At 49.6% G+C, this 13,055-nt stretch overlaps 2 protein-coding genes across 4 annotated transcripts in view; one reads left to right on the top strand and one right to left on the bottom strand.

Annotated features, from left to right (window-relative positions):
• The window catches only part of NEDD1 (NEDD1 gamma-tubulin ring complex targeting factor), a 43,206-nt gene extending 41,456 nt beyond the window's left edge, over positions 1-1,750 (bottom strand). For 2 of the 3 annotated variants that reach the window (XM_075011541.1, XM_075011547.1), the window contains exon 1: positions 1,635-1,750. The gene's annotated coding sequence lies outside the window, so the exon portion shown is untranslated. Of the gene's footprint in view, positions 1-1,393; positions 1,515-1,634 lie in introns of those variants that run through there. The other variant, XM_075011532.1, reaches the window with a different exon arrangement.
• Positions 1,196-10,636, top strand: LOC142017706 (uncharacterized). The gene is made up of 3 exons (XM_075002892.1): positions 1,196-1,240; positions 1,957-2,526; positions 9,828-10,636. Exons 1-3 carry the CDS (start codon positions 1,196-1,198, stop codon positions 10,209-10,211), a joined length of 999 nt encoding a protein of 332 aa, XP_074858993.1. The 3' UTR covers positions 10,212-10,636.
• The last annotated feature ends 2,419 nt before the right edge of the window (positions 10,637-13,055 follow it).

The following is a 13,055-nucleotide window of genomic DNA, read 5'->3' on the forward strand; positions in this document are numbered from 1 at the left end:
AAATTATTGCAAAAAATCCACATATAGAAAATATGAAAAAGTTAGACATAAAATTCAATGCCCATGACATCTGCACTCATTTAGAAGCCTATGGCCCAACAAATTGGCAGTAAACACTCTGCCTACCTAAAAAATGTTGCCTGTAGTTTTAACTGAATTTCATTATCTTTTTTTCTGTCAAGCCTAAACTAATGTGCTTTTGTGTGTTATGAAGCATTGGTGTGTATTGTTTAATAGCTGCTGGATTTCACCAATATGGGGCTGCACTTATCAGAGTTGTAGCCTTCATAATACCTGCAAATCATATGTATCTGTTAAGCATACAAATGATTTGGTCTTTCAAGATTAATCATATCAAGCTCTTGTTTTTCTAATTTCCACTAGAAATGGAACCCACCTGGAACTTCAGGACCAAATGTTTATAATCTGAGGTCAGGTCTTCACTGCTGGGACATGGTAATCTAAACTATGCAATTTGACTAATATTAGTAGTCATGTAACACTTCACAGACTAACAAAATAACGTATTAAGTTTTCCTGGGGCAGACACACTTCTTCAGACCCGGAAATAGATCTGAAGAAGTGGGTCTGCCCCATGACAGCTAATCACCTAATAAATTACTTTGTTAGTCTTTAAAGTGCTACAGGACTGCTTTTTGTTTTGTGAAGATAGATTGACATGGCTATTTCTTTGTAACTATTACATTAATAGTGTAACTCATACCAGTGTCTCTTAGGTTTACTTAATGCAGGGTCCACATCACACTGAGTCAACAGAAAGAAAACCTCCCATTAACTCCCCTCACTCTTCTCATTCTGCTGGGGTACCAGAGTTGATCAGAGAGTGATCATCAATCAATTTATTGCATCTATACTAGACGCGATCACTGCCCCGTGGATCCAGCCCATAGAAAAGACATGCCCTGAGGGTATGTCGACACTAAAGCGGCAGGTAGCGCTTCTTGCATCAATGGAAAGGATTTCTCCCTCCCTCCCAGCAGCAGTAGCTAGGGCGATGGACGACACGTACTCCCCTTGACCGGGCTGAATCTTAGCCCATCAGGGCTTAGGCCTGACACCTTCCACAGCCCCCAGCAGGGTGAGAGGTTGATCTGATTTTAGATACAGCTCAGACGTAAAACTCAATCCCTCAACTCCGACCTGTCACCACCTTCGCACACAGTTAAGCCGGGTCATGCTGAAGGCTGCCAGCGTCCGCGGACTCCGGCGGCCGGGACTCGTAAGTGACGCTCCCTGCCAGCAGGTCTCGCTCCGCCTGGCCTGGGGCCGGTGAGTCGGAGTTCCCAGGTCACTAAGCTGCTGCCCGCCCCACTACCCCGCCCCCAGCTCTAGGACCTTCGCTCGCGCTCCCGCCCCCCTGGTTTTCACCTACCGGCCACCCGATGGCCAGTGCGGACACAAGAGAGAACTGACCAGGGAGGCGGCCGCCCGCCTCAGAGGGAGGGGCCGCTGCCCAGGGAACAAGCACTTGGCCCTACAGTGCTCAGAGCCGCGTTCTTTTCCCATTGGCTGGGGCACTCCGGCTCAGAGTCCTCTACGAGGTCCGACTCATGGTCCCAGCCAATAAGCAACGGCAGCGGGAGCGGGTGGGGGGGGGCTACTGAGGCACTTACCAGCGACAGCCCCGCCCACCCGTCCTCCACAGGCGCGGGTGGCAGCAGCGGAGTTTCCGCGCCTCTTGCAACTTAAGAGTCCGTCCCAACAGCCACCGCGAGTCCCCCCCAACCGACTCTGTACGGCGGCCCAGACGGGGCAAAAGGGAGAGAACGCGTTCGTCTCCCCAATGGCCGCGGGAGTAGCGGCGCCTGGCCGGACGCACGATAGGCTGGGAGCGGGCTCGACGCAGCGGCCGGGGGGAGGCGCTCAGCTGTGGGGGCTCTGCACAGCCCTGCAGCACTCGGGACAGAGACAGGCGCGGCCCCTGTCGGGCCTTAGCCGAGCCCACAGGCGGGTGGGGGGCGGGACAGGCACGTGCCACAGGTGCGCAGACGGGGTGACAGAGACAGCTCCCGAAAAGCCCTAGGCGGCCCCCCAGTCAGTATCGCCCCGCCGGTTTGTCTGGCTGTGCTCCCCAGCCGCCTGGGTGAGCTCCGCTGTGCGCCTGGCATTGCCCGCTCCCCACGCTACAGCCGGCTCTTCCCTTCGCTGTTGCGGCAGGCGGGTGGTGCGTTACTGTGTTGTCTTCTCACTCGGGGCCGTAAGGCAGCGTCATGGACCACAGCTCTGCCGCCTGCCTGGCGGGCCCTCCGCGTGGCCGTTAGGGGCTGTCGGGAAGGTGATTCGGGAGACTTTTCGTGTGCTCGCTCACGGTGGGGCCCGCGTGTAGCGCATTGCACGGCCCGGTCAGTTTCGCACTGGATTGGGTCAACTTCAGCACTTCCAAAAAAAATCCCAGCTCCGCCCCCCCTCAGAAGTGAAGCCCCCGCCCCCCTTCCGCTCCGCAGCCAGTCAGCGCGGGAGAAGTTCCTTGTTTTGACTTCCACAGAGCATAGCCCGTGGCAATATGTAAGTGATTACTGGGGCCAAGATTTTCACGTCATCATCTACACGGTTTTATGTTTCATTTGGGTGTCTGTAAGAAATCACTGTGAACTCGCAGCTGGCTTTTACTGCTCAATCATAAACCCCTATTTGTAGCGTTAAAGAATGTCAGTGTTGATAGCAGTTAGTAGCGTTACCATATAACTTTTTTGATTATATGAGTGAGTATCTTACATTCTAGTAACATTACCCAATCTGGGAAATATGTCAATGGGATGTTTTAGAATATTGGTTAGGTTAGGGAAGGTAGGACAAGACTAAAAGCAACATATTAGGGTGTTTAAGGAAATAGGTTTACATATTGGCACGGGAGTGGGGCTTGGATAAACTTGATGATTAAAATGTAGTTGGGCAGTCCCGGGGCACTACGAAATACACTATGTATTATTTCAAAATACATACTTTGGTTACTCATATTGAATATAAAAATGAATTGAAAACTCTACACAGGTCTTCCAAGAACATATAAATTGCCATTTTAGCTTCTGTATGTATGGATGTTTATGTAAAAGTTATTTGTAAGTAAGCTATGCATATATATATATATATATATATATATATATATATCATCATCATCATCATCAACAACAAGAACAACCATGGGCTCAGTGCTTGTTGGCCAGGGTGGAGTGGCTTAGTTTCTGTATTCTAGCTCCGCACCAATCTATATCATCTACCCATTCTCTGTGGGGTCTGCCTCTTGTATTTGAACCGTCCATTGTGCTGAATACCAGGGTCTTGCTTTGTCGTTTGTCATTTTTGTTCATTCTGCAAATATACCCAAATAGCTGTAACTTCTGCTGTATAACCTTCTGCCGTAGGTTCTTTTTCGGCTGTATCTTTCCATATAATTCTTATATAGATATATATAGGTCTATCAAAAATAGCTGAGAAGGTTTTGAGTTAAATTCCTTAATACCATTTCATTTCTTGCCAAATGTGTGATTCACCTGAACAGTTGCAGGTTTCAAATCTTTCATTCTCTCTGTTCTGCAATCATAAATAAATTACTTTTACATACGTTTTCCTTTTGGGGGGTTTTCTAGCCTTTCAGTTAGGACTGCTCCTTGCATGAAGACCACACGTGAATTTCTAACACACAGTCTCCTTGCTGAACATTATCTATATTAGTAGGGAACTGATTTCCATTTATTGATTTAAATATTACCTGATAAACCAACACTTTCTTTGTGTACATTATGACAATTGTTTTTATTTACAATCACAGTAAGACCAGTGGAAATTCTCGCTCCGCCCTCTCCCCCCACCCTTCTTCCAGAATGAGAGTTCTGTTTAGAACTTCCCTCTGGATGAACTTTTTGAAGCTCAGGATCCTTACTGCTCTTTCCCACTCCTCAGAGGTGTAATGCTCCAAATATATGTAGTTTCTGAAAAATCATAAGTTTACTAATATGTGTTAGTCCATTTATCGGCCATTAATTTCACTGGGGGGGGGCTAATTCTTGTGTTATGTAAAGGAATAAATACTACTTCCTTACTCATTTTCTCCACACAATTCATGATTTTGTAGCCCTCCACCTAAGCCCCTTACTCATCTCTTTCTTAAGATGAACACTTCTAATATTTTAAATCTCTCCTTGTATGAAAGCTGTTCAATACACCCAATCATTTCATTGCCTTTCACTATAACAACTCATTCTCCCTTGTCCACGTACTTGTTGGCTCCCTCAAAGAATTCTAATAGACTTCTGAGGGCATGATTTCCCTTTATAGCTATAACCCTTCTGTTGGCAACCAGGGCTGGGTTCAATATCCCTTCTATTGATACAATACAGAACTGGTTCCAGCCCTCACCCAGTAACCTGGAAAATTTATACACTATGTCAAAACTTGTGATAATATGGATGTGTTGTTGGTGGATCTTCCTGGGTTTGATTTAGCTTGCCTACTGGTGATGTGCTAACTTGAATTGTTGTAGCACTGTCAATCACAGTACTCCTATCCTATCTATCTCATAGAACTGGAAGGGGCCTACAGAGTTCATTGACTTTAGTCCCCTGCATTCACAGCAGGACCTATCAGCATCCCAGTCAGGTGGTTTTTGTTTAAATCTATTTGCCCCACAACCCTAAATGGCTCTCTCAAGGACTGAGCTCATAGCCCTGGGTTTAGCTGGCCACTGCTCAACCACTGAGCTATCCCTCCTCCCACCCACAGCATAAGGGAAGATGACAGGACTAAGGGAGGTCGACAGGAGAGTTTCTCCCATCAGCCTCCTGCTGTGTGGCAAAAATCAATTTTAGATAGGTCAACTCTAGTCATACAATTCTCATAGTTGGATTTGCATATCTAAAATCAATTTTTCCTCTAAGCATAGAATCACAGTGCTGGAAGGGACCTCAGGAGGTCATCAAGTCCAGCCCCCTGCTTCCAGCTGGATCAACCCCAAGTAACCCCAGCCAGGACTTTGTCAAGCCAGGACTTAAAAATCTCTAGGGATGGAGATTCCACCACCCCATAGACCAAGCCTGGGAGGCAATACCTCCCCACTTGCAAGCAGAGTCTGAATGTAGAAAAGAAACTTTTCATATAAAGACCAAAGTAACTTGGTGTTAATTAGGGAAAAGAAGAAGACATGCACCTCAACAAACATTCTGATTCAGCAAGATCACACTAAACCATTGATACACACACATGCCCAAGTTTGCTTCGTTAGCACACCCATTCTGGGAAGCATGGGAGGGGAACGTACAGATAAAGTGAAAGGGAGTACTCCCCACCACCACCACCACCACCACCACATTTGCACAGATGACTAGACTGCAGGAATGACTCCCCTTATTTGTGCTAGCACTTAAGAGAGAGAAGAAGGTCCCACCTGCCCATTGCACACACAGTATGCTCCTGATTTGGCTGCTGCCCCAACAGGAGTGACTTCCATGTCCCCGGAGTGGTGGGGAGCTGGAAACCAGACAGCAGCCTGGCTGTCGACACCCCTCCACTTGCAGAGCCAGGAAACTTACCAGGGGAGCAGCTTCCAGCAGTTTCCTGGCTCCAGTGAGTGGTGGGGAGCTGGGAGCCAGGCTGCCCGGGTTCCTGGCTGCCCTCCACTGGCTGGAGCCAGGAAACTGACCATGTGCTGGACAGTTTCCTGGCTCCTGCAAGGCCAGGCAGCCAGGAGCCAGGGCTTACTGGTAGGTTTACTGTAGTGACTTTTCAAATGGTCGCAGTAGTGCCCTTACCAGCTCCCAGGTTGCCCCTTGAACAAGAGGCGTGGCCAGAGGAAAGGGATTATGCTTGGAACATCCCTCTACCCTGGCAGTCGTTTGGCTATTGAAATGGCACCAGACCAGACAACTGTGGACAACTGGCCAGATGCAAGATCAACCCTAAGATGCACAAACTTCCTCTGGGACTGATCCCCAGTTTAAAGGCAGCTTAAAGTTACGTTGGTGCGCTCCTCCCGCTCCCCTAGGCACTTATTCTGAGGACAGTTCAGTTGGACTACGTAATCTGACCATTATACTGATAAAATCACAACCAGGGTAGTCCATTTCCTTCCATAGTCTCAGTGGAATTTCTGCTTGAATACATATTATAAATTTCTAATTGCCAATAAGTATTATCTTAATTCAGTCTCACAAGATATAAATTATTTATCTTTAAGTTCCAAGGTTGAAAATTAAAATTGCTTTGGTAAATATTAGATCATGGCTCTTGCCTCTGGATTCTTTTACTTGCTTTCTTTATCTTACTTTTGTTTTACAGAATAACCTATGATTCTTATTTTCTCTTCTTTCATCAGGGACACATTTAGTGGCTTAATTCAAAGAGTATATTTGGCAAACATAAACAGAGCTCTTTGTTGTCCTAATTCATTTGGTTTATTATCTTGTAATTCTGCAAATTAATCCTAGCCCCATCATTATTCTGCTTACGAAAATATTTCTTCTCTTATTTGACTGAAAAAAGAATTAGGAACAAATACGTCTCTCTTTAATACAGTCTTTTGATATATTAATAATTTGCATTTCATAATGTCTTCCATTCAAGGATTTGAAACATTTTTTGATGTTGATGGATTAAGTCTCATAACACCCTCTTTGAGGTAGGGAAGTATTTCTGTTCCTATTGAAGGTGAGCAAACTAAGGCAGTCAGGCTAACCAATAGGCAGTCCAACAAAATGATCATTTCGCCAAGAAAGAGGATAAATTCTCAGTTGCTAAGCAGATGATATTCAACCAGAGTTGGAGTCAGAGTGGGCTCTTCACACCTTGCATACAATAGTCAGGTACACTTAAATAAAACTGAAATGAGCTATTTTTTCACTTCACAAGGTTCATAAAATGAAACTTGAAGTACCTACAAATAGCTAAGTATTTGTGAAAGTATGGTAGCTCCCACACAGGCCTTCACCATTGTATAGCCACATGCATTTCATAAAAGAAAACTGTAGTGCAAAGGCATTAAGGTTGCAAAATTAAGTTTCAAAAGTATCAACATAAAGCTTCCTGGTAATTTCTGCCCCTAGTGCATGCTAACAGTCTTTAATCACATAAACTACAGTCTATTTTTTTCCTCAGGATGTCTGTATACAGAATGGATGCTTTGTACTGAACAAAGTTGTTTACTGTTTCTCTTCTTGTAATTCAATGTCTGGCCCTTTCCCCAATTTGCTGAATGCTGTCATAAGGCTACACTGCATATGGAATGTTTCATTTCTTAAGTATTCCTTTTCTCAAAAGTAATAATAGTAGTGAAATAGGGGAGTATAATTAACCCTATTTTACAGGTGTTGAACTGAGGCACAGAAATATTTTGGCCAAAAGTTGACCACTGTCCATTAATTGTTGAAGTCTCAGTGTCTAGGTGTCCAACTTGAGACACAGGTTTTCCAGAGCTGTCATAGAGATGACTAACATCACCCTTGTACTGCTGGAGAGGGGAAATCCCAGGGTAATGCTTATCCTAGCTGCTAGTCTTCAAACTGTGGAATTAAACAAGACAGAGTCTCCTCAACTCCTAATATCTTGAGGAGGGGAGATTGAGAGACAGCAGGTTGCACAGATTTGAGTATGATGCTAACACAGACTTATCTGAGTCTAACACACTATAAACCCTAGTCTGCATTCAGTGATGGTGCTGGTGGTGCAGGTGGGGGATCTAATACAGAACACTAGAAGTAATTGACTTTGCAATTAATTTTATGTATTACTCTATGCTATTGTTGAAATTATCTTTAAATATGAGCTTTCTTCCTTACAAGCAGATTGTTAACTAAAGAATTTAATTATATTCTAAAGCAAAATGTTGCCTCTAATGCTACCTTCTGGAACCTGCAATGAATTCTTAATCCTGTGTTTATGAAAGTAAAATCTGCTGCTATGGATACAGTAATGTCAAATTTCAGCATTACCATTTTACTGAAATGCTAAGGGGAGATAGTAGGACAAAATTATTATTTCAAAAAAATAGCTATAAAGCATAAAATATTTAAAAATGACCATGAAAAGAATTCTACTGAATATTTCTCTTTTAAAAATAAATTTAATGGTGGAGACAGGGTCCAGACTGACAGCACTGAAGAGCTATCTCCTCTGTAATAATAAAGCTTAACTTACGCAGCACTTTTCATCTGATGCTCTCAAAGTGCTTTACAAATATTAATTAAGCCTCATGAAAACTCTCTGATATATTTCAATGTGACCTTCAAGTAGAAAAAAATTTAGAAACAGAAAAAATGAGACATGTACCCTTTTTGATTTTTATGAAGTCTGAAAGGTTTTTTCCAAACACACTGTTTTTGTCTATTTTTTTTTGTAATATGAATATGAAGAACGTAAAGTTTTATCTTTCCTGTATTTGTTGGGGGTCTTCTTGGAGGACTCTGGAACTATAGATGGAACATTCTCGGGCTTTAATTGGTTCTGAATCTTTTTTCCCAGGTATATTAGGCATGTGAATTAAATATGAGTTATTACAAAGTTTTAAACAGTATCACTGAAAATAAAAATAACTAATTCCCTAACTAGTTACTCGTTTAATTTTCTCTGTTCTTCTGATGTGATAATCCTAGTAGGAATCCACCTACCCATAGTGTTGCAGGAAAAACAAGCTTGACAACATCTGAAAAAAATAAAAAAATAAGGGCAAAAGTTTAGCACACAATGGCTACGTTTACACTAGGACACTACGTTGAAGTAGACTGTTTCTAAGTAGTGACATTGAAATAGGCTACTTCGATGCATATCATCCATACATCCTCCAGGGCTGGTGCCGTCGTAGTTCAACATCGAAGTAGCGACAGGGAACGTCGAAAGGAGCCACCCCAGACAGAAAAGCAGAGCATCCACACACACAAGCACCCTCCTTCAAAATAAGGGGTCGGGAAAGCCTGCGGTTGGGGTCACAGGCTGGACTAGCCCTTCAGGGGCAACAGCAAGCTGCTCCTTTAAAGGGCCGCTCCCAGACACACACGGCTTGCACAGCAGGAGGTCTACAGAGCACTCGCCACACTCTCGCAGAACGAGTCACAGCAGGCATGGACCCTCAGAAGCAGCAGCAGCAGCACCTGGAACTTTTCCAGGTTGTCACCCGGGCAGCAAGTGCCTTGCTAGGTGCTGCCTGGGAGGCCGCCCAGCAGTTCCTGGTGAGGGACACCTCCCTGGGGGCAGAAGGGGTGCCCCGACCACCGGACTCCCCTGTTCCTCTTCCACCGGGTGCTCCACCACCTCTGGAGCTACCACACCAGCTCCGAGAGGTGGGAGCAGCTGGTCATGGGGGACTGGGACAACAACATGTGGCTGCAGAATTTACACATGAGCGAGCAGACCCTCCTGGAGCTCTGCCAGTGGCTCACCCCCGCACTGAGGCACCAGGACACCCAGACACGGCGCGCCCTCCCCATGGAGAAGAGGGTCGCAATAGCCGTCTGGAAGCTGGCCACTCCAGACAGCTTCTGCTCCATGGGCCACCAATTTGGAGTGGGAAAGGCCACAGTCTGGGCCGTTGTCATGGAGGCAAGGAGGCCTGGGCATGTACCCACTGGGGGTGGGGGACCATGGAGGGGGGCCCAGGTGTGGGGCTGGAAAGGGAGGGGGTTGGGGAGGGAGGGACTGGGGGGGTGTCCAGGAGGGGGGGTGCCTGGGATGGAGGGGCTGGGTAGGGGGTGCCCAGGAGGGGGGTACATGGGAAGGAGGGGCCGGGTGGGGGGGTGCCCAGGAGGGGGGTGCCTGGGGAGGTGCCTGGGGGAGCCGGGTGCACCCTGCACACCCTCATGGGCGCTCACGTCTTCTCCCCACAGGTAGTCTGCGTGCTCAATGCGTTTCTGCTCCAGAGGGTCATCCGAGTTGGGGACCTGGACGTGGCTGTAGCAGGATTCGCTGCCCTGGGGTTCCCAAACTGCTTTGGGGCTCTAGATGGGGCCCATATCCCCATTGACGCCCCGGACCACAGCGGGGGGACAATACATAAACCAGAGGGGCTACCACTCCATGGTCCTGCAGGCCATGGTGGAGAGCCGGGGCTGCTTCCAGGATGTCTACGTGGGCTGGCCTGGCTGTACACACGAAGCCTGTGTCTTCCGGAACTCAGGCCTGTGCCACTGGCTGGAGGCGGGGACCTATATCCCCCAGAGGGAGATCCCTCTGGGGGACACCACCATGCCCCTCTGCCTCGTGGCAGATGAGGCCTACCCCGTCCAGCCCTGGCTCATGCACCTGTGCACTGGCCACCTCAATGCCAGCCCGGAATGGTTCAACAGTCGCCTGAACCACGCCTGCCAGGTAGTGGAGAGGACCTTCAGCCGCTTGAAGGGCTGGTGGCGGTGCCTCCTCGCCCACCTGGACATCGGCCTCTAAAACATCCCCCAGGTTGTGGGCGCGTGCTGCACACTCCACAACATCATCGAGAGCAAGGGGGAGGCCTTCGTCCAGGGGTGGGCAGTTGACACCAGCACAGGCTTCCCGCAGCCAGCCGCTGCACCCAGTCGCCAGGCCCACCAGGAGGGGCTATGGGTCCACGAGGCCCTGTGAGCCCATTTTCATCAGGGGGCCCCCTGAGCACCTCCCTGGCCAACCCCAGAGGGCCTCTTGCACACCGCCCCCCACCACCTGCGCACTAGCCCCCCAACAAGCACACATCTCACAGGATTCTTTGAAAAATAAAACTGTGGATTATTGAATAACTGATCAAACTGTCTGGTATGGTATGTGCACAACAAACTGGAACTAATATACAAATGGCGGGGCAACTATATACATGGAGGGCCAGCGGACAACTTAGCTGTTGGCCCATCACTCTGGGTTGAGGTTAGAGAGGCGCAACCCCTGGCGGGTTCAAGTCACGGGGCCCCCCTTGTCCACGGTCCCTGGCATGGGAGCTGGGAGGATCAGCCAGTAGGGTCCAGATGCCTCCCCCACCCGGTCTTCAGCCCCAGTGGGCTCCAGCCCTGGGCGGCTGGCAGGCAGGGCAACAGGAGAGGCAGGTGGGGTGGCAGGTGAGGTGCGGGGGGCAGCAGGGGAGGCAGTGGTGGCGGGAGCTGGGCCATGGCCTCCCAGAATGAGACAGATATATCCCTGAAAATGCCCACAAACTTCTGACACACTGCCTCGCACCAGGTGGACTCCTTGTGGTCGAATCGCAGCTGCTCATTGGCCAACTACACCTGCCACCGGAGAGCCGCCAGGAGCTGCAGATCCACGGGGATCATCCCCTGTATCCGACAGTGGCACACCCATCCTGGCCTTGGCAGTGTCCCCAGGTGCTGGTGGTGCCTGACCTCCGGCAGGCTATCCGGTGCAATGGAGGGGGCCTGGGGCATCGGATGGTGCAGCCGTGGAACTGGGGAGAGAGGAAGGGAAAGGCTGTTAGTACTGTGCCATGGCCCATGCCCCCCCAGCCCACCTTGGGTGCTGGGTTGCTGTCACCCATCCATGGGTGTGGTGTCCCTGTTGGTGGCCCCATTGCATGCCCCCCTCCCCAGGGTTAGGGCATGGCACTGTCCAATGGTGTGGGTGCTGACAGGCGCTGATGGCCATGCTGCCATCTTGGGACCATACTGTGGCTGGGTAGTTGTGGGTCAGCGGCCCGCTGGGGGTGTGTGGGCCTCCCGATCATGTCTGGTGCCCCTGCCCCATGGCGCAGGGGTGTGTGCCCTGTGGGGTATGTACCTGACCATCCACTGCCACGGTTGGGGGAAACCCGGTGGGCGGACACCCAGCTGGTGCTCCAGGAGGGAAGGTCAATGAGGACACCCCCCCCCCCACCACCATCCGCTGCTGTACCCCTCCCCAGTGGTCCCGAGGGATGGCTTCTCGGGTGGTCCCCGGGGTACAAGGCTGGCCTCCAGGCCAGACTCCAGCTCCAAGGCCTCCTGGAACTCCTCGGCCACAGTGTCCAGTGTGGCTGTGGGGAGGGAGGAGGAGGTGTCCCAGGATGGCCCTGCTCTCCCTGTAATAGGGGCAAGCAGTGGGGGCTGCCCCAGACCAGCTGGCCGAGTCCCGAGCCCGGGCGTACCCCTGCCACAACTCCTTCACTTTGCTCCGAACATGATCCAAAGTGCAGGCAGGCTGACCCTGGGCAGCTAGGCCCTCAGCCAGTTGGGTGAACACTTCTGCGTTCCACCTCTTGCTCCCCATCACGTGGAGCACCTCCTCCTCACCCCAGAGCCCCAGCAGGTCTCAGAGCTCGGCCTCTGTCCAGGAGGGGCCCCTCTCATTTTTCCCCCCTTCCCTGTTTGGCTGCCGGTGGTCCCTGGGTCGCCTCATGGGGGGAGCCCTGGGGGTGCCCTGGGGACTGGCTGGATGCCATGGTGCTGGGTGGACGGGTCGGGGTCTGTGGAGGGCGTGCAGGGCTGCCACGTGCATGCACTGCTGCCTGCACACTCTCAGCTTCCTGCCACAGGATATCCGGGTCTGTGGTGCTGTAAGGGCTGCTGTATGTGGTGATCATAGAGCTCCGCAGGGGCTGGACAGCACGTCTCAACCTCTCAGCTGATTGCCGCCATGGAGGACCCCGCTATTTTGAAATAGTGGGATGCAGATCATCTACACATGCCCTACTTCGACATTTAACTTCAAAGTAGTGCACTATTCCCACCTTCTGACAGGAATAGTGATTTCGATGTCTTGCCACCTAACATCGATTTCAACGTCGAAGTAGCGCACGGCATGTGTAGGTGCGACGCGTGCTATTTCGACTTGTGCTGGCTGCTTTGAAGTAGCCGGCTAGTGTAGACGCGGCCAATGTTGTAAAGTCAAATGTACACTGATGCCCGATTACTTACTGCTGACTTGGCATGGAAAGGTGTCCTATCGTGGAGGTTGGAATAAGGCAGGCTTCCCCAGAAACCTTTTAAGATGGATGAAAAAGTACCTGTCTCAGAGCTTTATGGAGATGAGCTGTCAGGATCAGTGAGCCGTCCCCAGACACTTTAACAAGCTGTTCTGTAGGAAGGCAGGGACAGGGTGGGGGCAGGCTGTGTAAGCACAGCACCAGCCACAGATCACACCCAATTTCCTTAACTCACTTG

Source organism: Carettochelys insculpta, chromosome 1 (genome assembly GCF_033958435.1).
Source record: "Carettochelys insculpta isolate YL-2023 chromosome 1, ASM3395843v1, whole genome shotgun sequence".
NCBI classification, from domain to species: Eukaryota; Metazoa; Chordata; order Testudines; family Carettochelyidae; genus Carettochelys; species Carettochelys insculpta.